At 40.7% G+C, this 25,549-nt stretch overlaps 1 protein-coding gene across 5 annotated transcripts in view; it reads left to right on the top strand.

The window, feature by feature from the left end:
• BTBD9 (BTB domain containing 9) overlaps positions 1 to 23,848 on the top strand; it is a 289,365-nt gene extending 265,517 nt beyond the window's left edge. For 4 of the 5 annotated variants that reach the window (XM_019483053.2, XM_014598076.3, XM_059716983.1 and 1 more), the window contains 2 exons: positions 1,932 to 2,010; positions 13,813 to 23,848. In XM_019483053.2, the coding sequence (XP_019338598.1) occupies positions 1,932 to 2,010; positions 13,813 to 14,007 (274 nt within the window). In that variant the 3' untranslated portion in view covers positions 14,008 to 23,848. The remainder of the gene's footprint in view (positions 1 to 1,931; positions 2,011 to 13,812) is intronic. The other variant, XM_059716974.1, reaches the window with a different exon arrangement.
• Positions 23,849 to 25,549: the final 1,701 nt, after the last annotated feature.

Genomic DNA, 25,549 nt, shown 5'->3' with positions numbered 1-25,549 from the left:
ACGTCTCCCCTGCCTCCCCTCTGAGATGTTCCTGTTAAGAAGGCACCCACCTCCCAAGCTAACTTGTCTTTTTGCCCCTGTCATGACCCCAATCTGAGAGAGAGACCTGGAATCCTAAAGCATGCCCGTTTTCACTGCCACCTGAAACAGCAGCACCCAGTATCCCTGGGGTTATAGAGGCAGCTACCATGCCAGGACCTGAACAATGACAGTATTCCCTGGATCTGGACCCATCCACACCTGGGCCCCAAAGAGGTGTGTACAGGACTGCTACCAGCCATGTCTTTGATGGTGGCAATCACCCTTTCCCCTGGATCTGCTGAAACTTACCAGTGGCTCGCATTGGGTTGTCTGTGTCTGCTTGCTCAATGAGGGTCTTGTCTGAGCTGTCCCTGTCATGTACTGGATCTGAGTTAGGGTCAGAGTCTGGGTGGGGAACAAGTCCAATGAGCACATATCCTCATGCTCTTCATGGCTGTTTTGGTAGTAGACAGCAGAAAAAGGGCTCCATTATCATTTCTGTCATCATCATTACACTGTACTAGGCCCACAGGTGTGCCATGCATGATGTGGCAAGGAGCAATGGCATGGTCTGCCTCCAGAAGCCTTGCCAGCTCCTCATGGTAGGGGACCATGCTCCTTGTGACATCTGAGACCTTGTTTTGGTGTCCCTGCCCCAAACACAGTGTACTTTCATGCTCTTGATTCTGATGCAGAATGGCTGCTAGTCCTGCTGGTGCCCCCAAGCCACCATCTAGGATGCCATGCACTCGCAAAACATCTGGCTTTGTTTGGTGCCTTTTCTGCCCTTGGCAGTAGTGGTGATGGTTCTCTTCTCACCCCAGATTATGCTGAGGTCCAGCGTCTCATCATGAGTCCAGTTCACAGCTCTTCTGCAGGCATTCCTTGGTTCAATTTGGTTCACAAAGCTAGGTGACAGCAGAGTGCTCGAGCAAAAATGGCAAGCCTCAGCAAACCTTGAGCCTTTCACTGTGTGCTCAGGGTGCCATGCAGGCCAGGGTCACACTCCCCCAGGGTGGGAAGGGGTGTCACTTCGCAGTTGGTACCACTCCCCTGGGCAGTAGAGTTCAGGTGGGTGGATAGCCAGAGTCTTGGAGCAGGAATGGTTGGGACCAGGAAGAATGTATCCTGGGGTTCTGGAAACAGAGCCATCCCTTATGGGGAGCAAATCGGGGAACCTGCCCTGGGCCCTGTGCTTTGGGGGTCTCTACGGACAGTGCCATACAGACCCCACTGGCTGCCACATGTTCTGTGCTCCAACCGCTCGCCACTCCCCCACACAGCCTGATACGTCCCAGGCCCCACACACCCCTAGGGTTGGCTCTGGCTGGAGAACCACAAATTGTTCATATTGTCTCCATGGAGCAGGCCAATGGTAACTGAACATGTGTCACTTAATGTGATCTGGAGATGCTCCTTGCCAAGAAAGTCATGTTTGTTACAATACAAGCCCACTTTGCATGAGTTTTACTTCTTGAACATTGAACACATAGTAAGTGTCTTGTGTGACATGGCCCTTAGTCCATATCTGGTGTTTCCTGTGACTTCTTCTTGGACATTAACAAGATGCTTTTCCTCATGTATTTCTGTTAGTGAAGTTTGTGATAAATTTAGTATCATGGATATCTTAGACTTCTCGCTCATAATGATTCCTATTACTATTTTTATAACAGTCTTTAACAGTAGCATGAGCTTTACTCTGTAATATTTGTAGTACAGAATTGTGCATGAAGTCAGAACACTTGAAACAATTTAAACTGAATCAAGAGTGCTGGAAATTCAGACCTTGAAAAAATAATGTCCACTTCTGTCTTTATTAAATGATGTCCTGTATTAACACTTGAATGGATTCTTTCACTGCTACCTGTAGTGTCTCTGCCTAATACCACATGTCCCTCTGCCTTTTGTAGATCTTGGCAAACAATAACTTTTGACAGACAACCTGCATCCTTCATCAGAATAGTTGGAACTCACAACACAGCTAATGAGGTACGGTCTGATTTTAAGTACAGAAAAACTAATATATTCCTGACAGAAATATAAAATTTGCCCAGTTTTTATGTTAAATTATTAATGCTGTCTAAAATGCATGTGTTTCTTAGTACATTCAGGCATTCTAGTCAATAAGAGGAAGTACATTTTGTTCAAGTGTTCAGGAATGTTGTCATCATCTTTCTAGAGAGCATCAGTCCTTTCACAAGCAAATATAAAAACAAAATGCTTTCATGTTTTGTGGCCTTCACTAGGACATTATTAAACATTTCCCTAAGGCAGGGGTTAGCAGGCCAGATCACATGGGCACTGGAGAAAATAACATAAACCCTGCCTGTTTCTTTTTATCTCACAGTATTAAATCCCCCTGAGAATAAATAAAAGCCTAATATCCTGTTTTCTACAAGAAGATCATACTTAAATGAGATTGTACTTCTTTTAGATCTGCGAGTTAAGAAATCAGCCAGCGAGTGATGACTATGTTACGTGGTTATCGTAGGTGGCAACTAGAGCTGTACGAAGCTTCAGTCCCTGATTTGATTCGGCGGAGATTCAGCCTGATTCAGTGACTGAATCTCCGAATCTGAATTGAATCAGGAGACCCTTTAATTTCTCCAAATCAAATCAGAACCCTCCGAATTGATTCAGAAAGATTTGGCGATTTGGACACATAGACACAGCTTTAAATGTTTTTTCCACATACCTCAAGGTACCAGGCAGCTCATGAATGCTGAGATGCTGGGGCAGGTGGAGCATCCCACTGCTCAATGCTTACTGCTGTAACAGATTACTGCAGTGACATTATTTGACTGGCCAATTGACCATCTTCCAACCCTATCTGTGATTAAATCTCAGTTTGTTGTTGTGAGTATTAGTGAGAAAAGACTTCATGAGTTTGGTTCAACCTATTCTTTTTCTTATTTTATTCTGACTGTTCTCATTTTCACCAGCAAGGGCTTTGTTTGGTGATAAAAACTGTGAGATAAAATGCACCATAAATGAAACTGGCAGTAATTTAGGAGCATAATTGTTGCTCAGCTGGATCATGTCAATGATGCATTTAGTTGGTATCTTATCACCAGTGGTATACCATATCAGAAGCTTCCAAGGAAGTATAGCATAATCTACTTACAGGAATTTTCCTGTCCTTCAATAGTTAAAGTTGGCGTACACCCTGAAGAACTAGAGACTTTTCTAGTGTAACCATCTAAATGCACCTGAATATTTCTAAAGAGCTACATATAGTGTAAACAGTTTATGCAGTGAAGTTTGCCTCTTATTCCTTCAGTGTGTGCAAATTCACAGCATAACTATCTACATTGTAGCTTGAGACAGGACTGTAAATAAAGGTTGCATTGAGGCCTCTCACTCTTTTGGCATTAAGAGATATATTTCAATGTAAATTTGTTCCTAATAATTATTTTGCTCCTCTTATACACAAAAATTTTATTCTTGTTCAAGAATGCTAGAAGGACATTACATGAGTTGCACCTGTTGCTGGGCTTGGTTGCTTCTGTGTATATTAACTAATCAACAATCCGTGAGGTTCCATCTTCAGCTTCTCCTTTCCAAAGAGTGCACCTAGATTCTCCAGCTTTTAAGTTGATCGTTTCCTTGTACTCCTGATATTATTTCTATTTCCAGAGTACCTCTTCAGAGTAAGGTACTCAGACCTTTGCACAATATCCCAATGATGGCCTCAATAGACTCTTCAGAAAGACCACAAGAAGTTTCCTCAGGTTTATAAAATGTTTAATCCTTCTGTTTTATTTCTTGTAAAGCCCTGTGCTATCTACTTCCCCATAGTCTTTCAGCTACAGTCACTTCTTTTTTCTTCCTGAGTTTCAGTTCTGATATTTTTCTCCCATTCAAATACAATAAGCTTGCTTTGCCTGTTTCATTGCTACTGAGTTGTGAACACTGTATGTCTTTTGTCTGCCTCCAGCAGTTCTTCATCATCTGTTAAAGCCTTCATCTATCTTTCCTTCCAAGTCTCAGATAAATAAAATACGGTGTTCAAAATTACTTCTCTCCCCAGGTAGTCTCCTCCCTTTACGATCTACTGTTTCCATTTGCATACATCCTTATTCTTGGAACATAATTCTCATTTATATTAAGACCTCTCTGCATTGCTCTGAAAGTACAAAACAGCTTCAAAGCATATTAAATTATATTTTTGCCAGTTTGAACACCACAAAGCTAATTTACACCTATTCTAGGGCCAGCTGACACTTTCAGAGCAGTCTGAAGGGACCTTAGTGCAAGTGAAATCCTTTATCTTTTCTTTATTTTAACTTCAGTTCTAAAAATCCATGAAAGCAGCAGAATTTACACAGTTACATATCAGGGCAGAAGGAGTTAAGCACTCGCGCTTTAAACTTTTATTCCTAACCTTTGTCTTTCGTGCTGCACTGTATCAGAAATTCAGATCCAAGAAAATGATGTTTACTGCCTGCCTTTCTCTCATCCACAATTTTACCTCTTCAAAAAGATATTTGTTTGATGTGATCTCCTTTCTGTGAATGCATGCAGAATTCATTAACGCACACTTTTCCAGGTACTCTCATATTTTAGCTTTGATTAATGTTTCCACTATCTTTGCCCCATATGGAAATTAATATTGCAAATCTGTAGTTTCTAGATTTCCCTAGATTGTGTCTAGTGTGGATTTTAAGAATGTTAAAAGCACATGTGAGAACACATAGGATTGTCAGAATTGGCAACCATGTAAAAATGGCAAAAAGTCTGCATTTTATGGTTTGTATGAGAATATAACATGTTGCAATATAATATATATTGCAAAATCAGCAGATTAGGATGCTCAAAGGAACCCACTCCTACCCCAGCCCAAGAACAGAGCTTCTCCATGACTGCAAGGAAGCCTAGGGCTTCCAATGGCATACTTGTTTGCCTGTACACTAATGCCAGAAGTTTGGGGAATAAACAGGAGGAACTGGTCCTTCTGCTAAACAAAAACGACTACAATCTCATAGGGATAACAGGGACCTGGTGAGACTCCTCGTATGACTGGACTATGTGTATAAATGGCTATACGCTGTACAGGAGAGATCATGCTGAAAAAAGGGGCGGGGGTGTAACTCTCTATGTGAAGGAGAGCCACACATCCCTACAAGCTGAGACTGACATCCAAGGAGGACGACTGGAGACCCCTCTGGGTTAGAATACAAGGGGAACGTGGCAAAGGGGATACAATGGTAGGAGTCTACTACAAACCTCCAAAGCAGGAGCAAGAGCTTGACCATGAATTTGCCAGGGAACTGGCCAAGGCTGCACACTCTTGTTGCATGGTTGTCATGGGAGACTTTAACTACCCGGACATCTCATGGGAAGAGCACTCGGCCAAATCCATTTGGTCTCAAAGCTTCCTCACATGTGTGGATGAGCTCTACCTGTCTCAAGAAGTTTATGGGCCAACAAGGGGTAAGGTGCTGCTGGACCTGGTACTGGCCAAAGGGGATGATCTAATCAGTGACCTAAGAATCGAAGGAAAACTGGGTGACAGTGACCACGAGCTGATCACTTTCACTATCCATCACAAAGCTGGCAAATCAGCCACCAATGCAGCAGTCCTTGTCTTTAGGAAAGCCAACTTTCATAAGCTTAGGAGGCTTGTTCTTGAGGCCCTGAGAACCCATGATTTGACAGGGAGAGGAGTTCATGATGAGTGGTTGCTCCTTAAGGAAGTGATCCTAGAAGCACAAGGGAAGTTCATTCCAGCCCATATGGGCTTGCAAGGTGGGCAGATGAAAACCTGATGGCATTCACTACAGAGAAATGCAAGGTGCTCCACCTGGGGTGTGGGGCGGGGAGGCAGAATAACCCCGCATCACAGTTATAGGCTTGGCAGTGCTACACTTGCTAGCACCACCGTTGAAAGAGACTTGGGGGTCATGATTGACCACAAGATGAATATGAGGCACCAGTATGATACCAAAGCTGGCAAAGCAAACAAAACTCTGGCTTGCATCTACCAATGTATCTCAAGCAAGACCAGGATGTCATCCTCCCACTGTACTCGGCCTTGGTGAGACTGCAGCTGGATTACTGCATCCAATTCTGGGCTCCACAATTAAGGAAGGACGTGGAGAAGCCTGAAAGAGTCCAGATGAGAGCCACATACATGATCAGAGGGCAAGAGAACAGGCCTTATGAAGAGAAGCTGCGAACTATGGGGCTTTTCAGCCTGTAGAAGCGCAGGCTCAGGGGTGACTTGGTGGCAGCCTATAAGTACGTAAGGGTTGTGCATCAGGATTTGTGGGAACGCCTGTTCACCAGGGCACGCCAAGGGATTACAAGGTCCGACAGTCACAAACTCCTACAAGATTGTTTTAGGCTGGACATAAGGAAAAACTTCTTTAATGTCCAAACCACCAAGAGCTGGAATAGACTCCCCCCCAGAGATGGTGCAAGCACCTACTCTGGACACTTCTAAGAAACATTTGGATGCTTGTCTTGCTGGTATCCTTTGACCCTAGCTAACTTCCTGCCCTTTGGGCAAGAGGCTGGACCCAATGATCGTATGAGGTCTCTTCCAGCCCTAATGTTTATGAATGTCTATGAATAACAAACTAAAGAAGCAGAATAGTCCATTAGAATGAACACAGGTCAAGGAGTCAAAAGCCATTGGATAAAGTTCCAGACCCACTGAAAACAATGGCAAAACTTTTACTGACTTCAACAAAGCCACAATTTCACCCTTATATTCTAACCCTTATTTTGCCCTTACCTATGTTGCATGGCTTTGGGCAAGTGACATTTACTTCCTGTTTTCCTCATCTTTAAAATGGAAGGAATAATACTTGGAAGAATCTACTCGACAGATTGGTGAGAATTAACTAGTCAGTGCTGATAAAGTGTGTTGAAGATGTACAGGGTGATGTATGAGGAACTATTGAGTAGAAAAATACACAAATAAATCTTGTGATCTTGAGAATATCCTAATTTAAATTGCAGCCTGGTACAAGGAGGTCTGGCACCTGCATGTTTTGAATGAGATGTCTTAAAACCTAAAAGACCTGCTTAATTATAAGTATTACACAAGCTTCAGTTTCACAAGAATCTGTCACTACTTTTTCCACTTCCAGATGATTTGCAATATGTCTGCAGAATGTTAACATTTGCTGTTTTCTGTAGAGTTTGGGGATGAATTTCATGTGACTCCGAAGTTTTGTTAGTCTTTGCATGTTTTGTTTTTATCAGTTCAGCAAGATCCTTATTTCTTGTGGTATTTTATCTGCCTCCTATGGTAAATGTATGTCTAATTCTTTCATCTGGTTCTCATCTTCCTTCGTGAATACAGAGACAGGCAGTGAATTCATTAATTTTTAGCAACATTTACTACTTCTGACAAATTCCCCTAATATCATGTCTTGAAGACCCTACTGCCTTCTTCAGTGACCACCTGTTCCTTATATACTCCAAGCTATTCTTACCATTTATCTTAACTTCTTATGAGTCTTCCTTTTATACTTCACCTCTAAGTTTCCTGCTCTCTAGTTTAATTCTGTAATGTTATGTTCTTATGAGCTTGTTCAATATTTCACCTATTCTGTCTTTATTTTTCTTCTATGTTGTATTTTGCTTCATTTAACACAGATTAAGATTGTTCTTCTCACTTTGCTTATCACTAGATGGCAGACATCTATTAATATACTTTTAACACAGCCCATTTCTCCTCTGTTGTTTCTTCCTTTGATTTCACTTAAACATTTTTCACCTTCTTACAAAATTTATGCTTTTTGGTTTTTAATTGTGTCTATTTAACTCTCAGGTATCAATGACTACTTTTCTTAAAGGGATATAGTTTTTCCTCACTGAAGCCTATTGGCCAAACTCCAACTGACTTCAAAAGGAGCAGGACTGGGTCCATAGTTCCTCCTTTGCTTAGTGCTGTGCGGGCTGGGAGCGATCCGGGCCCTTTTTCGCACCGCGCGGGCTGTGGCCAACAGCCCGGGCACGCTGGGTCGGAGAAAACAGGCGGCACGCTAGAATTAGTCACGGACGCGTAATGGTTGATTCAAGATTGTTTACTTACGCCGAAGATGGTCGCGGTGTAGGCTGGACAGTTTCCCAGGCACAGCTCCACTTAAATCCTCGTTTGAGGACTCAGACAATATTCAATCCCTCTCACGGAGTTGTCGAGGCTCCGTGGATTCTTTTGCGCGCAGGGAGAGGGATACGTCGAGGATTGCGAACGGCGACGGGGAGAGGCTAGAGGCTGATCAGACCTCTGTTGCCTGCTTGAAATGCGCTGGGTCTGATAGGCTCTGCAGCGCTTAGAGATCTTCACACAGCGTGAAGTCTCCTCCTCCTGGTGTTCGTGGAGTCCTCCAACTTGGGCGGAAACCACTCAAGCTTTTTATACAGCTAGCAAGCCAATCACTAGCCGCCACGTGTGAATAATTCCACGCAAGCCAATAATGGAGCTCGAATTATCATACAAATGGCGGGAACTCTTGCAACGAGCATTTCTTAGCTGCAAAGAAGAAATGCACACTGCAAAGAAAGCTACAATTTGGTGGGAAAATAATTCAGTGGTGCCAAAGCGCACACAAAACAAAAATCACACCCTTGGGTTGTGACAAGTGCAACCCAGTTGGCTGTTCTCATCAGGGTGCCTGCAAATGTTTTACTCAATGTATTCCTTCTGTTTAGTGTGTCCCAGTTTATGTCTAGATTATTGATGCCCATTAATATTTCACTGTTACTGTTCTACACCCATCACAGATCAATTTTGGTTATTCACATCTCTCCTCCTCCTTTTAATCATTCAAATCAGGTGCTGTGTGGCAATTTTTTTTCATTCACTTACTCCCTTTATCATATTCAAGCTATAATTATTCTCTTCCTTTCCTTTAATTCCTCTAGGATTCCTTATCTCAGTTACTTAGTGCATTATTGCTTTCAAATTAATCTGGGCACATCCTTCATTTGTGTAATTCTTCTCTTTCAAATAACCAGATACAGTTGCTCCTAAGTAGTAGAATTCCTCATTGAAACAATTTTAATTTTAAACATATGGGGCATTGATAGCATAGTTTCTATAAACCTCAGCTCTAGTATCTGCATCCCCCTAGGTCTACCAGCACAGGGATTTGCTGGCTTTTAGGGGATGATCTCCTATGAGTTTTCCCATATTTTTCTCAGGACAGGTTGTGTTTTGGATTGCGTGGTTATGGGAGTTCTTTGACACTGAGCTTCTTATGTGAATGTATTTGTTTAATCCTTGTAAACTTTTTCATCCAATCCTGTGCTTTGCATCTGTCAGTAGATCTGAAAGTCACAGATTTCTGACCCCATGTTACATTTTTGCATGTTATAGCGTGAAGAAAGTTTTCATCACCTTTCTTTGTGGGGTTTTTTTTCATCCTTTTGCTTTTTTAACTAAGACAAAATATTTATTCTTACCTGGCTTTGCTGTCATTAGTTTATAATGGCTAACAAGTGTAGATAAGATCTCTGGTAGACTGAGGCTAGGTATATCTTGCATTCTCCCGTAATTGTTTGAGGGAGATACTTCAGTGTCTAATTGAAGCACTGTGTCTCCCCAGTATCCTTTCTAGTGTAGAAAGTTTGGCTCCACTCCTTTGCACATGAGACTTTCATAAAATCTCCACAAGAAGTACAGTAGATTCTCATATTGGACCATGTGGCTGAGACCCATATCCCTGCTTTCATAAGGAAGTGCCTGCATTATTATTTGTTTTGCAATAACTGTGTTTATGTATGTAAATCAAATACGGGCTGGAACTGATGCATTCAGGACTGTGCTTCTGGATTTCTCCTTTTTTTCATAGCTTTATGTATGCTAAAGTAGAACATAATAAAACACCTCTTAAATCTACAGTGATGTTAATGTAGCAGATGTTGGGATGATCATTAGAGCCTGGTATAAAGGAGAAATGGTAAAAATGAAAGCTATAATTTAGAAGCCATGTATTTCTGATTTTATGGACTGATATCAGATAAAGGTTAGCAATATCTGTACTGTATAAAAAGATGCATCACAATCTAAATGTAAGGTGAAGTCTTAGATGAGAAACACTTTTCGTGTAGGATATTGTAGAAGCATGGAATCATCGGTGTGTCAAACTTGTGCCCTTGCCATTTGACTAGACTGCTTTGCAAGGAAAGCAGCGTATTACAGAGATGCACTGATGAGCTATAGTCCATTTCCACAAAGTCCAATACTAATAATGGAGGCTGGGAAAATGACAGCACCTGTCCGATAAAGGTTTTCTTGGCCAATACTGATAGCCGATTATTCACCAATCATATTGGTCGATACTGATCCAATAGCCGATTTGGTTATATCCCCTCCCCCCCCCCCCCCAAGGGTTTATTTATGCTAGTACTTTAAAATGTACTGGCATAAATAAACATTTTTTTGACACACTCCAGCAGCCTCTGGTGCCACATGTATCAGTGTCCCAGAGCTTAAACATGGCGGAAGGGGTGCTTGAACTAAAGATTGTCGAATGAGATTTAGTTCAAACATTGCTGCCACCATTTGCAAGCACCAGGACACTTTTAAGCAAGGCAGAGCCAAGCAGGGCAAGGGTGGACACAGGCTGCCAGCTGCAGGCTCGGGGCTGTCTGCTCTGATGCCTTTGCTTCAGGAGCCCCATACCGGCCATGTGTCCCCTGCCCACCCAGCAGCAGCAGACACAACTCACCACCCCCACTGCTGCCAAGCACAGCAGGTGCAGGGGTCCCGGGGCAAAGGCAGCAGAGCAGAGAGCCCCAAGCCCATAGCGAGCAGCCTGTATCCATCCTGCGCACAAATCTGGGGAGGCACATGCACCACCCATGCCTCTCCCAAGGGGTGTGCTCAGTAACAGGGAGCCACGCTACTTGCGTGAGCTGCCCATTGCTCTGTCCTGCTTCCTGTCCCATGCACTGCCCTGGCTGGGCAGTGCCCTCAGCCCCAGCCCACTCCCTCCTTCAGCATGGGAGCCTTGATCTGCGCCCCCTCCCCCGCCGCCCCTTCCTTCCCCGCATCTCCCTTCCCTCCCCTGTAGCCCTTCTCCTCCATAGACTTACCTGCAGGGAGCTGCTGTCCACACTGCTCAGCGGTTTTCCTGGCAGTATGTATGTGTGGCTGTGTACATGCATGAGGCACCCTCTGCATCTTGCTCCTGGCAGCCCAAGCAGGACTTCTTGCAGGCTGGAATGCTGCCCACCTGCAAAGGGAAATCCACCATTTTCCAAGGGAACCCGGATGTCTGGGGGTCCTGGCCAGAAGGCATAGTTAATTATATTTATTAGAGAACATTATTGGCTACAACGGCCAAAAAAAAGCCAGTAGCCAATAATGTAAATTTCCCTTTGATTGGTGCCAATTCAATATGCAACCGATATATCAGTGCACCTCTAGTCTTTGAGAAATTCCGTTCATGAGGGGCATCCTAGCAACATATGTGCCAATGCAGAGATTAGTTTGTCTGTAAAAAAACAAAAAAACAAACAAACAAAAACTAAAAAAACTCAAAACCAACCTAACATGTTAATATATATCACACCAAGAATTGAGAGAAAATAACAGGACAGATTACAACATTTTAAAAAAGGAAGAAAAAGCCCTGCATTGCAAGAACTCTGGCACCAAGGGAGAGACAGGAAATTATAATAAGAGAGAACTACAAAGGACACAATGACACAGTGACTGTGAATAAAGCTCTGTGGGTTTCATACACACTGTTGGGTTCTAAATTAGCTCGCACCTCTCAGAAAAAAAGATCCAGGGGCTATTGTAGACACACAGTTCAATGAAGATGTCTGCTCAATGTGCACTTGTGCAGTGACAGTCAGAAAAGCTAATAGGATTCCAGGTTGCATTAAAGAGAGGGTAGCAAAAAATAGAGAAGATTATAATGGTCCTACATGAATCAATTGTTTGTCCACACCTTGTATTCTGTGCTTGGATTTAGCCACTTTGCCTCAAAAAGATTATTGCTGAACTTGAAAAGGCCTGAGAAAGGACACCTAAGATTGTAAAAGGTTTTAGAGGTTTAACATGTGTACAAGATGAAATTTTAAAATATTTTTAAAAGAGGAGAATAAAAAGAGATATGATATAAATATACAAAATAGTGATGTAGTAAAACTTGCTCTGGCATTCTTCTTCAGACAGCACCATGACAAAGAACAAGGGGACATTCAGGGTGTGGACACTTGAACAGTTTGATCCCTTTCACAAGGGGAACATTTCAAAAGGGCAGCAGCTGGTCCATTTTAATTGTGTGTGAACAAGCTGAGACTGAGTCAAGCAAACCCACTCCAACTTTAACCCCAGTAAAGGAGTGTTCAAATTGGGGTAGGTTTGCAGCATTTGAATCATTCTTAGTTTGTTCATCCATAACAATTAGGCTGGATCAGCTGCTGCCCTTTTCTGATGTTACCCATTTGAAAAGGGTTCCAAGCCTTCAAGTGTCCACATCCTGAAAAAAATTTATGGGCAGCAATTTTTAAATAAATAAAAAAGATTTCTTTGCATGGTGTGTACAGTTCGTTGCCTTGAAGAAGGCATTGTGAAAAACATTGATAGCATTTAAAAGAACCCACTGAATATCTACAGGAACAAGGGTCACACAAGTGTCTCGGGCGGCCGGAGCCGACCAGACGATCGCTGATTTAATCGGACGTCAGGCGGGCCGGCGATGGAGAGGCGAGACAGCTTATTGGTTTTAAAAGATTGCTTTTACTTACGCTGCGTGGAATAGCAGTGCAGGCTTCGAGGTAGCTTGCTTGCGTTGTCACGGATAGCAAAACGAGTTACGAGTTAACGAGTTTATGAACGAAAAGGAACCTGCAGGATAATGGGGGTACGTCAGAAGGACCCGGTGACGGGGAGATATTGGTGGGTGATCAGTCCGCCAAGTTTCCTCGATCGCGCTACAGAGTTCTCCGTAGTTACTCTGCCGCGTGCTCAGAGGTCTCTGACTTGGGCGGAAGCTGCATGAACTTTTATATGTCCGGAGTAGCCAATAACGGACTGCTAGGTAACTAATGAGGCAGAATGTGACCAAATTTGAAAGTAACTGCGGTTATTCAGGGCAGTTCTATTGTGACAGGGGCACTCAACTCATTTGGTTATGACAACAAGTAAATAGGAAAGGGGTTTTAGAGAGACTAATTTCATGCTATCAGGCTAAGCTATTTACCTGCATGGTAGGAAAGGAATTCCCTTATGTACTGTTGGTACAACTGACCAGGTGCATCTCGAGATAGTTGGCCTTGCCTGCTACTTGAAGTGAGATGCAGCATTTGATGAAAAAGTGGTTAGAGTGGCAAATCCTATATTTCTATATGCTCCAAGATCCTTTGTCTGCAAAGGCATTGCTGAGATATCAATTATGAGACAGCTTCATCTGCATTACAATTTAACTTTTAGTCATAGAAAATATAGATTTTCATTCTTTTTCTGAGATTTAATTAAGTCACTTTCATTGTTATTTGATATGCTGTTTTGCAAAAGAAATGCTGTTTATAAACCATAAAAATATCTCTGTCTACCTCAAAACAGTCTTCCTGATGTCAGGCTTAGCACCTCTGACTAAACACTTACAAGAGAAAAAGATGTGTAAACCAGAGTGTTACACGGGCTTTTAGTCTCATTGTTTCATAATGCTTCTGAAACCCAAATACAAAATGTTAACTTCTTGATGCACTGTTTTAACGTGGACTAGTGTTGCTTGCATGCTTCATTGTGTCGTTTAGTTCAGATCACATTTTTGCTGAAGTTTAATTGTTTTGCTTTATCTCTTCATTTATTCCCAGGTGTTTCACTGTGTGCATTTTGAGTGTCCAGCACAGAGCAATACTCACAAGGAAGAGAGTAGCGAGGAAGTGGCAGCAACAGAGCTGGGGACTGTTGGACAGCAGCTTGTTTCTCACCCAGCTCGACCGTCAAGCACGAGTTCCCTGCACTCCCTCCCTGGATCCACCTCACGTTCGCAGGTTCACCAGCCATAAAGGAAATTGAAATGGAGCTTTTGCAGCCCCAATGATGCAATATGAAATTATTCACAACCTTCTTAGGCGGGCACCTTTTCCCTTGTTCTCAGTGAACAAAGGGAACCATGTCCAGCAGCTGGAAATGCTGAAATGGAAAAGGCTTCCCAAGGACACAAAGGGGCTGCTTCATACTCCTCAGTTTGCTCAAATCAAGCTGGTCATAGGGGAGGGGGTGGGGGAAGAAAATAGGTCTTCAATCTTCATCAAGTCTCCCATTAACACCCTACCTCTCTCATCTAACCAAGGCAAGGAGAATGGAAGGCAATAAAAGGCAGAGCCACGTTGGAATACAAAAATGGTGTATGAACAGTAGAATGGAAGGGATATGAAATAAGTATTTGTTACCTGAAGGCACCCATCAGCAAAGAGAATGTTTATCTTTATGGAACACAGCGCTATAAACCATAGATGGTTTTTATTTTTTTAAGTTGTTCTCAATCCATATTCCTTTGTAAATGGTAAGCTATTTTCAAAATCATTTTGACTCTGTGTCATACTTGTGTTTTGGTTGTAGCAGATGAAATAAAATAGATTAGGGAAGTGGCAAGCATGGCTACCTGTTGAGAGGCAGACTTCACTCAACTCTGCACCAAAATGGCAAGAAAAGCCCCCATGATACAACAAATTAATTCATAGATGTTTATTAATTCTCACCCTGTTTGCCAATAATTCTTTGACTTATAAGATTGCCATTTCTTATGTATATTCAAGTGAAAAATTCTTAGTTTAACTTACAAGTTAAGAAACAGAGTTATTGTCCCTCTTAAAGATGAGTATTCAAGTTAAACATTCATTGCTACGAAAATTGTTGTAGATTTTAAAACTGGTTATTTTTGTTTGGAAAAGCATCTGTATGATTTATATTGCTGATATGCTGCTGAGCAGAGCCAGGAACACAAAAAGGAAAATTTGCAGTCCAATCTTTTTTTTTCCAAGAAAAGAATAGACTGTCATGTTCAACTAGGGATTTAGAAAGCCACTTATAAGCTTTTCTCATAATCTTCATAAAAAGATTTCATTTGACTATTACAGTTAGATCAGGCTCTTGTTGGCTCTTGCTTTAGTAATTTACATCCCAGAGTTAACTATCTTTTACAATTCAATCAGATTGCCTACTTCTTTACTTATCTTGAGCCTTTTTACCCAGAGTCATGCAAGGTTCCCTGATCTCCAGTTTGTGTGACTCTTAAAACACTGTGGAATACTCGTCTTGCCAGTGTGTGAAGAAGAGGTTTTACTTTTATACAAATACTCACGTCATTGGCAAAAGTCCTTAGGAAATATATGTTTTTTGGAGCATCTGCTGTCCAGGTTTTATCAACTTGGAAAGGATTTTTTTCCCCTTTGTGTAAAATAGCTTTATCAGAGTAAAAAAAACATGTCAGATTAGGGCTTGTTAAATTGCATGCAACTTTCCTTTTCTTGAGCATAGTGATATATGATGAGTTATATGCTTTTTGCTGTATTGATATATCAGCTTATCATACTAGTGGAATTAATTTCTCTCTGCTGAACACCAATTGGGCTAAAAGCAAGAAGGAATACTGAGCAGGGTGACAGAAGCAGCAGGCATTTAACAGAGAAGAAAAGATGTACACTAATTTATTTCCTATGAAGTTGAATAATTTTGTCAAGAACTTGGTAATAGCTTTTCTTTCCTAATCTCCAAGCCCATCTTTAGACTTTTTGATATTTGTCCACCATTTCTCACCATCACCTGAATCATGATAGTTCTCACTGGAGGCGTGTAAGCATTGCATTAGGTACTACACTTTGATATGTGCCATCCCTTTCTCGTTGCCCTGCTATGTAAAGGTGTCAAAGTAATGAGATGTTTCTGAGTAAGAAGCCAGCCCTGGCTGATGAATGCCATGTGTTCATTCTGCAACCTTCTGACTATGCTGAAATTCAGACCATGTAAGTGGTACAGAACTTGTTCATTAGCTTCAAGTACAGAAGTAAAAAACAAAATGAGACTAAAGGTTTCTTTAAAAACATAAAAAGAATAATTCCATACTCTTGTTATAGTCTTTGCTGGACCTATTGAGATGCATGGGACGTACCTTATCTTTCTTGGGTTGGTCCTTCAGTTTCAGAACTGACAGCACTGGCAAGAGGCTACAAATAAATTAATAGCTAACTTCACTATTCTCAGATTGTGGATAAAGAAAAGGACATTATTTTCTAGTGCTGCTAGCATCTTGTTTCTTACCTTTGTAGGGAATGTAATATAAGAATCAAATAGAACCAAGCCAGTTGTTCTCTGGCTTAAATTGTCACAAGGAAAAAGCAAGATTTATACTTTCCAGACATGCACAATTATTTTGTAGACTACAACTGAGTCAAAAACAAAAACTCCTTAAAAGCCAGTGGTCTGTACACCTCTTTGAGTTATTTTCTCTGAACTTGTCCTCTGATTCTTGATAGATCAAAGATATAGAAATATTATAGATTTCTTATTTCATCTACTGAGGTATGAAGAATCTGAAATATCAGCTGAATAGCACAGTCAATGTGCAAATGATTCTCAAAGCAAAAAGCAACAGGACCTGTAGACCTTCTAATATCCAAAGAAAGGATATCAACCATTATTGACACAAATTATTAGAAATATAGGAGTCTTCTGGTAGCATGGTTTCCAGTTACATCATGCCTTTTTCCCCACACCCTTAATTGCTTTTTGTGACAATGAGGTGTTTTCAATCTCTCTCTGAAGTGCATCTGGAGTCAACATAGAGTTTTCAAAACTTTATAGGACAAATCTTCCTGCTATTTCCTGTTTTGTGGTTTGAATCGCTTAGTCTTATATGAGAGGAATGTTGTTAGTGGGGTTTAAATGACATAGTTATTGAGCACCTCAGCTTTACTCATTTAAATGCCCACAAATTCTGTTTATTGCCTTGTATTTTCCTGTGCTATGAACATTCTGTTCTCAGTATAATGTGCCATTGATGAAGCAGAAGGAAGATATCACAAGGAATTCATTTACAATTTAGTGTAAACTTCCTCTATTTTTTCTAAATATTATGTTCAGTGTGTGATTGCTGCTTTACTAAACTCTGAGTTTCGTATATGTCACCTATCTATACCTCTGTTTTGTCATTTGTTTCCTGGTAGAAAGAACTAAAATCATAGTTGTGTTATTTGACTATAACATTAGAAAGTCTGCCACTGCAGAGGGGTGATATATTTTACAACTACTCTGAACTGCATGCCACATATGCATGTTTGTGATTGACATGGAATAGAACTGACCAGATGTGCTTTGGCTTTCTGACAGAGACTATTACATAGTTCTGTTAGCAGGTCTCTGTTAGCAATGGCATTTGCTTCAGTTGTCATCACTGAGCCATTACTCCTGTTTAGTACTTAAATAGACTTTGAAATCTATGATGATAAACTCTGCCCTTTTTCCCCATATTTCATTTCCTCCGTTTCTTTTCTTCAATGTAGACTAGCATCTAAGTTGGGTGGAGCTCAGAAGTGTTATCTTGTAAAGTTTATCTGTTCAATGAAGTGACTCTTTCTTCTAAATACATTAAAAATACTTTGTTCCCAGAAACATTTGGTAAAAAGGAAAAAAATGCTGACATGTTTTTAACAAGAATAGGACTTTATGTGTAAAACTGATTTCTCTGGGAAAATGGGTTTTTGAATTGAGCAAAAATTGCTCAGCTCTCTTTTCAAACTATTGTCAAACTATTTCAGCACTCCAACAAGCTCCTGAAAGATCAGTTTAGGCTTTCTTTAATTTAGAAAGAAACAAAAATATAATTTTGGCTTTCTATAGCAGGGGGAAGTAGGGCACCACTGAAATAAATGAGTATTTTTATTTGTCTATAGAGAGATATTTGGCAGTGTAGAGACAGTGTTCCCTATTTCATAAGACTTCAATTAAGAAGTTCCTTTTGACAACGAATAAAAGTGTTAAAAGCAAAGAAAATTAAATTTGTTTTCTTCCAGGAATTTGTTTTTGTAGTATGTTCTTTTTATTTTAATCTTACCTTTTGCCAAAATGGCATGTTCAATTTGAATTATAATGAGACAAGTTAATCCAAGGTTGATGTGAGAGACTTAGCACCGAAGAGAAATCACCCTTTCTGTTGAGGAGGGAAAGTGGCTTTTCAGTGAAGCTTGCTTCTTTTAAAGCTACATTTATTTCTGTTTCTGCAGAAATCAATTCTGCATGTTTATCCTCACAGCAACTCCTGCTAGAGTTCAGTGTTCATCAGTAATGCTGGAAAATTAAAATGCAGTTAATGTATCTTCTCCTTAACTCTTTTTTAATTATTATAAAAATACGTTAGAGAATTTTGTGTGTAGTATCTGTCCCAGGGAGGCTCCCGTAAGAGGAAGAAAGGAAAAGGTCATGTTATCAGTAATTCCAGTTCTGTATGTAAATGAAACAGATTTTTCTAGGGTTACTCAGATAATCAGATGTGAAGTTTTAATATCCCCCTGATTGTTTAACAATATCGCACATACCCAAAGTCAATGAAGATAGCAGAAGGTTGAGTTAATGAAGTTTATTATTGCATTATTAAAGAGAAATACTAATTCTGCTTGGCCAGAAGGTATATTATGCCCACCCAAGAATGTTCAATGCAGGATCAGAGATTACATGGCACTTTTTAGATTTTCTGACGAATTGGAATATTGCACATTATTTTCCTTTAAAAGAGTATTAGTTCTCTTTATATAATTTTGTAAGATGTTCAAACACTATAGAGATGAGCTAGGAGTAAATGTTTAAGTAGATACTTTGGTGATAGTTGCAGTATAGGTAAATATCAAAGCCAGTAAGAGTAAGGCTTGTATGCATGTGTAAAGTCATATTAGCTGCTACAATGCTAAGCATATTTCAGAAATAATTTACAGGTCCTGGAGGGTTCCTGGAAGCCTGATTAAAATAATCTTCTATTTGTATAGCTATTAATGTTTGTCTAGGCTAGAGTGTTTGGTCACATTATAACTCAGTTAATTGCGTATTAATTTAAATAATACAATTGTGAATGCTAATCTAAAGGCTCTACAAACCTTTGTTCCAGGATACGCTGGTGAATCAGGACATGGAAGAGACATTTGGATCCTGGAACAAACATTTGTGGTGTGTCTAATTAAACATTAACTTGTGTTAATTTGACCAAACAGTTAGCTTGAGGTAAAACAGACATTTTTCACTGGGGTCTAAACTCCTGTAGTTTAGCTTTTATTTCCATGGGATAAGAGCCTGCACACATGCAGTTACCATGGAGCAGCTGATAGGCAGCAAATCACCACCCAGTTTTACCTTATGTGACTAGTTGATGTGTATATGCACTACACAAGAGACTAATACCTGTGAAAGTGAGTATAAAATGCACTAAATTTATTTTCACACAACACATGAGCAACTAACTAAGCAACATTGAGACAATAAAGCCAAGGGCACTCTAATGTTTTGTCCAATTGATAGGAACTGGCAATTTGGCTGTGTTACATAGAAAATAGAGTAATTTGTAGCTCTATCTTCAAGACAGTAGTATGGACAACAGAAAGTAAAAATCCCACATGAGCCTTTTTATGCTGTGACCCACATTCTCCATATAAGAGTGAGTTTTGGTAAGGGCACTTTGGAAGTGCATATATGCCACACTGGCTACCTCTGTCCTCTCCGTTTTTGTGGCTACCATTTGGAAAAATACAAGACTTCATTTGAATGCTTTGATACATGTAGGATCTGTGCCTATATCTCAGGACAGATTTGGGCCATTTGTTATACATTTAAAAACTTACTGAAATATTGTAACTTATGAAATCACATTGTCATTCATATTAGACAGAGAATCCAAAAGAATGGCTGTGACATGTAGGAGTCTTATGTGGGAAACTGAAAAGTCCTGCCATTTCCCAATAGAATGACTACAGTTTACAACTAATGGCAGTTCAGTTACACACCATGCAGGAGTTAGTTACTTTCAGTAAATGAATAACCAACCTTACTCTGAGAGTAATGATACCCTACTGACATTCATCGTTATTACCCAGTCAGACATCAGAGAATTATCTCTTTTCCCTCCACCCCCAGTCTAATAGAATGATGGATTATATTTTTTCTCAGAACATTGAAATGCATCTGTTATGGAAGTGCTATGGAAATTGCAGTTCAGATTATATCAAGTAAAAATATTTATGGTTGGTAACTACTATCTTCAGAGAAGGCAAAAAGAGGGCCCCCATCTGCTATTACAGGCCCTGGGATTTAGTCAAGGAGGAGGAGCTGCCTGTGAAACTGCATTGTTGGTGCAATATAAAAACAGCTTCGCTCTCAGCAGTTCTGCTAGATCTGTTTCTGTACTATTACCTCAGCCCATCCAATTCTGTGTGCCATCTTTGTTAGCCAGACCTCACTTCAGCAGAATGTAAGTGGCTTCTTCAGAGTTTTCATTGTTGTCCAATGAGTCATGAAAGCTGGCAGACACATCAACAAAAGTGTCTGTTTTAAGGGATCTGAAAGACTGAGAAAGTTGACTTAACTACCCCTTTCAAGCAAAATACTGTTTATCCAGAAGTCAGATGTCTTCTGCAACTTGTGGATAAACAGGGTTGTACAGTCCTCATTATTCAGACCAGTGCCTGCACCTTTGCAACCATGTGCCATGTGATCTAACTTGGTAACAATGTTTCAGTTTCTCCCTATACAAATGGTAGTGAACCTGCATACCTAGAAGAAAAGAATTCATTTTGCATGATCACAAGTTTTAGATTATACAGTTACCTACTGAGTTAAAATGACCATGTGAGCAATCAGTGATAAATACTACGTATTATATTTCTTTATGTATACAGATAGGTGATGCAAAGAGGTTTCCTATTATTAAATATTCTCCTTTAATGAAAACATTTTGATTGTGCCCTTGAAGTACCATCTGCCACAGACCTTGTCTGGTATCTTCTTCGTCTGTCTCTTGTTTCTTGCTTAATTCAGTCACTGGTAGACAATGACATTTTTCATGGGAAGATCTCATAGAAATTTGACAGACTGAGAAACTATACCTTCAGAGCAATTGCTAATGAGCTCATTGCAAAGCAGCTGAAGCAGGTTTCTTCTGTTTTATACTTTTCAGGACTGTATAGTGCAGGAGGAAAATAGGGGTGTTGCCTAAGAAACATAGGAGTATTATAAAAAATGGGAAGAGATTCATCCTAGGGTGCAAAGGGAATTTATAATGACACAATTAAACCTAGATGCTTGCAGGGAAGTCCAAAATACCATGACCTGATGTGGAGGACTGATAAGATTCTGCTTTGACGTGTGTGTTTGTCCACCTCTGATATTTTTGTAGCAAAGTTGTTCAGATCTCCTAGTTTGGGCATGTTGTACAAACACAATGTACTTTATTGGTGGCTTTAGGAGGTAAACATTTTGAATGAATGTTTAAAGAGATCATTAACAAGTTCACTGGACTCCGTATGTTCAGAGGATAGCTGTGTACTTTTATCAGTGTGGTATTTGGTAAAAGCCTGGACTGTAGTTGCAAACATGCAGGCATATAATATGTGGCATAAAAAGTGTGTCTGTCACTTCTGTTTGCCTCACATGGTGCAATTCGTCCACCTCTATCTTGATTCATTGCTCCTGTTGTTTTTCCTCTTCCCTCCACTTAAACATTATGCTGCTTTAGCTGCAGCCTTCCCTAGCATTATTCTTTACATGTTCTTCTGAAAGTTGATGAATTAGAGAAGTGCTGTTCACATCTCTGCTAAGTACCTGAGCAAAGCGTGCCAATTCCAGTTTGTTTACTTCCGAGCTTCTATGATGAGTCAGAAAGCTGAGAATTGTTAGTCTACAATATCCAAACTAATCTGCCTGGCCACTGGGGAAGCACTAACCCTTCTGAAAACTGTGTTTTCATAATCTGCTATGGCTCTGATCCAGCACCCTTGAAGTCTGAAACAGAGTCACCATCAATAGGGGCAGGATCAGAATCTGTTTGGAAATCTTTAGCTTAAAAGTTAAGCACCCACATCAGCTTTTCTTCACTTTTGAAACACAGCAGATGCCATGAACAGTGAATTTATCTGTTGCATGTGAATGCTGTTTGTCTGATGAGCTGCAATGGCGAGAGTGAATCTTAAAAGAATTCACTGATGTGTCTTTCCAGAGCAACATACACTGAGAAGATAATTTAGTTATCTCTAGATTCAATCATCAGGTTAACAGCTTAGTTTGTTTTTGAGAAATATAACTTTCTCTTAGGACCCAGCATCTAGTCATTAGTAAACTAAGATTCTAGAGGCATGAAGTTCTTATCATATTTTTTCTCACTCTTTTACTGAGTTTCATTATTATCATTTTAAATAATTGGGTTTTCTTTCTGGAATGACTGTTAATGCCATTGTTTCAAAGCTCATAAAAGAAACATTAGAGCCAGGCTCAATGTGTATAGGATCTGTTATGAACTTCTCCACTCATCTCTGTCAGTGGTGTTCTTTCCTGACTTAGAGTAAACTCATAATACCTGGTCCTGTTCTTTCCCTAAGAAGCAGTTGCCAGTTGTACCCTATGAGGGTGATTTTTGTGCATTGCTGCTCCGTGCCACCTTTTCTCTTTACCAGGTTTCATGGTCCTATGCTTCCATAGCTTGATTCTAAACTACCTCAGACCTTATTGTGAGAGAGATCAGCTGAAGTTCAAGTCAGTGCTATAGGATGGAGCCCTTGGGGGCTCTTAAAATGCTCGTGGATAAGTAGATAAACCAGCCCACCGTATAGTGACTTCATTTTCAGGAATGCATCTCCAGAGAGAGGTACTAATTGGGATGAGTTCACAGGCAGGCCCACTCAGGCCTCATTCTGTGAAAACCTTTAAAAGAGCATGACTTCTGACAGTGCCACATGACAAATAAAACACTTACCTTATCCAATCTCCTCCATGTGTTTGAAGGAGCATGACATTGTTTGCACTGGACTACTGTAGCCTCTCTTTAACTGTGACAACCTCTATAAAAAATGCTTTGTCGGTCCACAATGCCTGGCTGTTGAAAGAAGTTGTGCAGTTGTTGTGAACTGTGCTTATCCTGTAGGAATACTTCCACCCACAGCATGCTCTTATGACCTTGGTGACATTTTTATACTGCAATGTATTTGCATTTCTAACCATTTTGCCTAATTAAGTTTTAAGTAGAACCCCAGTCCCAGATTGTGCTGCAGTTATGCAATCAATAACTTGGGAACTGTCTGGTTTTCTAAGTTGTGCATTGGTCAAGCCAGTAAACCTCTTTAGTACTGAATCCCTGCTGCTTTTGGAACTTAACCAGCTGGTATGTATAAAGCAATTAGTTTGTAACATGAAATTTTCTATGACCATTTAGAAAGGGAGATATCACAGTTATGCCGTAAGTTTTATCTCCAAGAAAATGTGCGAGTTTGTAGTGAAAGACCATAGAATTGTAATACTGGCATGAGACAATCAAAGCATGCCTAAGTATTTGATTAACAGCTTGTCTTAAAAGCTGGCAATTTTGGAGAGTGGGGGAGAGTATCCCTGGATTTTTTTTCAAGCATATCAGACAGGGAGACTGCTGAATCCACCTTCAGCTACCCAAATTAATGCAGGACCAGACAATGCTCAAAGCACATGTTAAAAGTAAAACTGCTATGCTTTGTATTTATTTTTAGGGGTGTTTTTTCCTTTAAAGTATGTAGCTTATGCAGGAAAAAATATAGATATATATTTAAAATGTTGAAAACTACAAGTGCACCTTTACAAGAATAATGTAGGTGTGATTTGAGGAATAAAGTGATCTTTTGTGCTTAATCTCTTGTCTGGAGTTTTCTTGCAAAAATAATGACAAGTTTTGACAAATGGTGTCTGATACTGCTGTGTGTTGTGCCTGAGGAGGGAGGAGTGTTTGGGCAGGTTTCTGCATGTCACCAAACAAATGGCAAGGGACATTTGGAACAGAACGTAGAATACCACAGTCCTGTTGCCAAAATTGTGCACAGATTGGATTGTGTTAATTATGGCCTTAACAGAAGCTATGGAGTCTTACCCATTACCTGGACTAGCTTTTTTGCCTCCTATGTTCCTCAAATGGGTTAATTGCCTTGTGGGTTAATTACCTATTGATCTATTCAACCCACCTTTGCCTCTCCCAGCAGTGCCCCCTCCCCCTATCCTTTGCATTTAAATTCTATTCTGTTTAGACCCCCTGCTGTCTGCAAGTCCATTCATAGCATCTGACAAGGTAAGCTGTCACCTCTCTGAATCAGTTAGTCTCTAAGGTGCCACCCTGCCTTGCCTATCACCAAAAGACATCACAGAAAATTTGCCCAACATTTTTCAGTGCCAGCATGAATCTATGTAACCATTGGGAACGTCCAGTTCAGTAGCTCAGTCGGCAGCCGTAGCTGTCACCAGGAGGTTCCACAGTAGCTTCTGGGGTGAAAATATGTGAAAAGAACATTGCAAAAGAAATAAGGGGTATGCCCTTTGTTTTATCAAAAGCAGGTAGACATTTTCCAACTTGGATACTGAAATGTTTGACCTCAGTAGACATGGCTTGATTTTCAGAGGCACCAAGCTCTCAGCGCTCTCCTGGACCTCTGTGATTTTGTGGGTGCTCGTGACCCCTAATGAATCAGGGCACTTTTTATTTGAGATCCTAAGTAGGGCTTTTGCTTGCCTCCCTTAGCAGCCTTGCATATAAAAATTCTGGTTTATATGCTCTGAGTGTATTCCAAAGAGCCCATAGTCTGACAGCAACTAATGCTCTCTAACAGCAGTGATGAATTCCCTCTGTCTTACGACCGTGGAAACACTCTGCATATAGAGAACTCCTAGTTTAGTAGTCGCAGGATGCTTGTTTTGTCTTGGATTCTCATGCTCTAATGTACAACCCCTGTTGCCTAGAGCTTGGAAGCTATTAAATAGAACAGTCAGGGACGTATCCTCTGACATCCCCAGACCAATGATGGTTGATTCGTGGGAAAGTATGTCAGGGAATGGATTACTCTGCCTTGTTCATAAACTCTTCCTCTAAAGCACTAGAGGCCAAGCTTTTTGGCAGGCATGGCACAAATTAGCCCCACGCACCCTCCGTGAGTGCCACTCCAATCCTCTTCCTCTGCCCCTGTGCTGCTCTGCTTTCTGCTCCCAGCCCAGTACTCTCTGCCCGATCTGCTGCTCTGCTTTCTGCATCCTTCCCTGTGCTCCCTGCCCAGTCTGCTACTTTGCTGCTCTCTACCCTGTCTGCTAGTGTTTCCTGCTTCCTCTCCAATTTTCTGTGTACCACATATAGAGGCTGCAAGTTGGCCATCCTTGTTTTATTACATCCAATTGCCATTGTCAGAGACAAGTTATTGGGGTAGATGGATTGTTGGTCTGACCCAGTATGGCACTTCTTATGTTTTTATGTATTGCAGGGATCAAACTGGGGAGAAAAAAATAAGTGATATTACGCTCCCAAACTCTACCCATAACTTACACTCCACCTGTTTATGATAGGACACTGAAATG

The sequence above is a fragment of the Alligator mississippiensis genome, chromosome 1, assembly GCF_030867095.1.
Source record: "Alligator mississippiensis isolate rAllMis1 chromosome 1, rAllMis1, whole genome shotgun sequence".
NCBI lineage: Eukaryota > Metazoa > Chordata > Crocodylia > Alligatoridae > Alligator > Alligator mississippiensis.
This window is presented reverse-complemented; position numbering and strand designations above follow the sequence as displayed.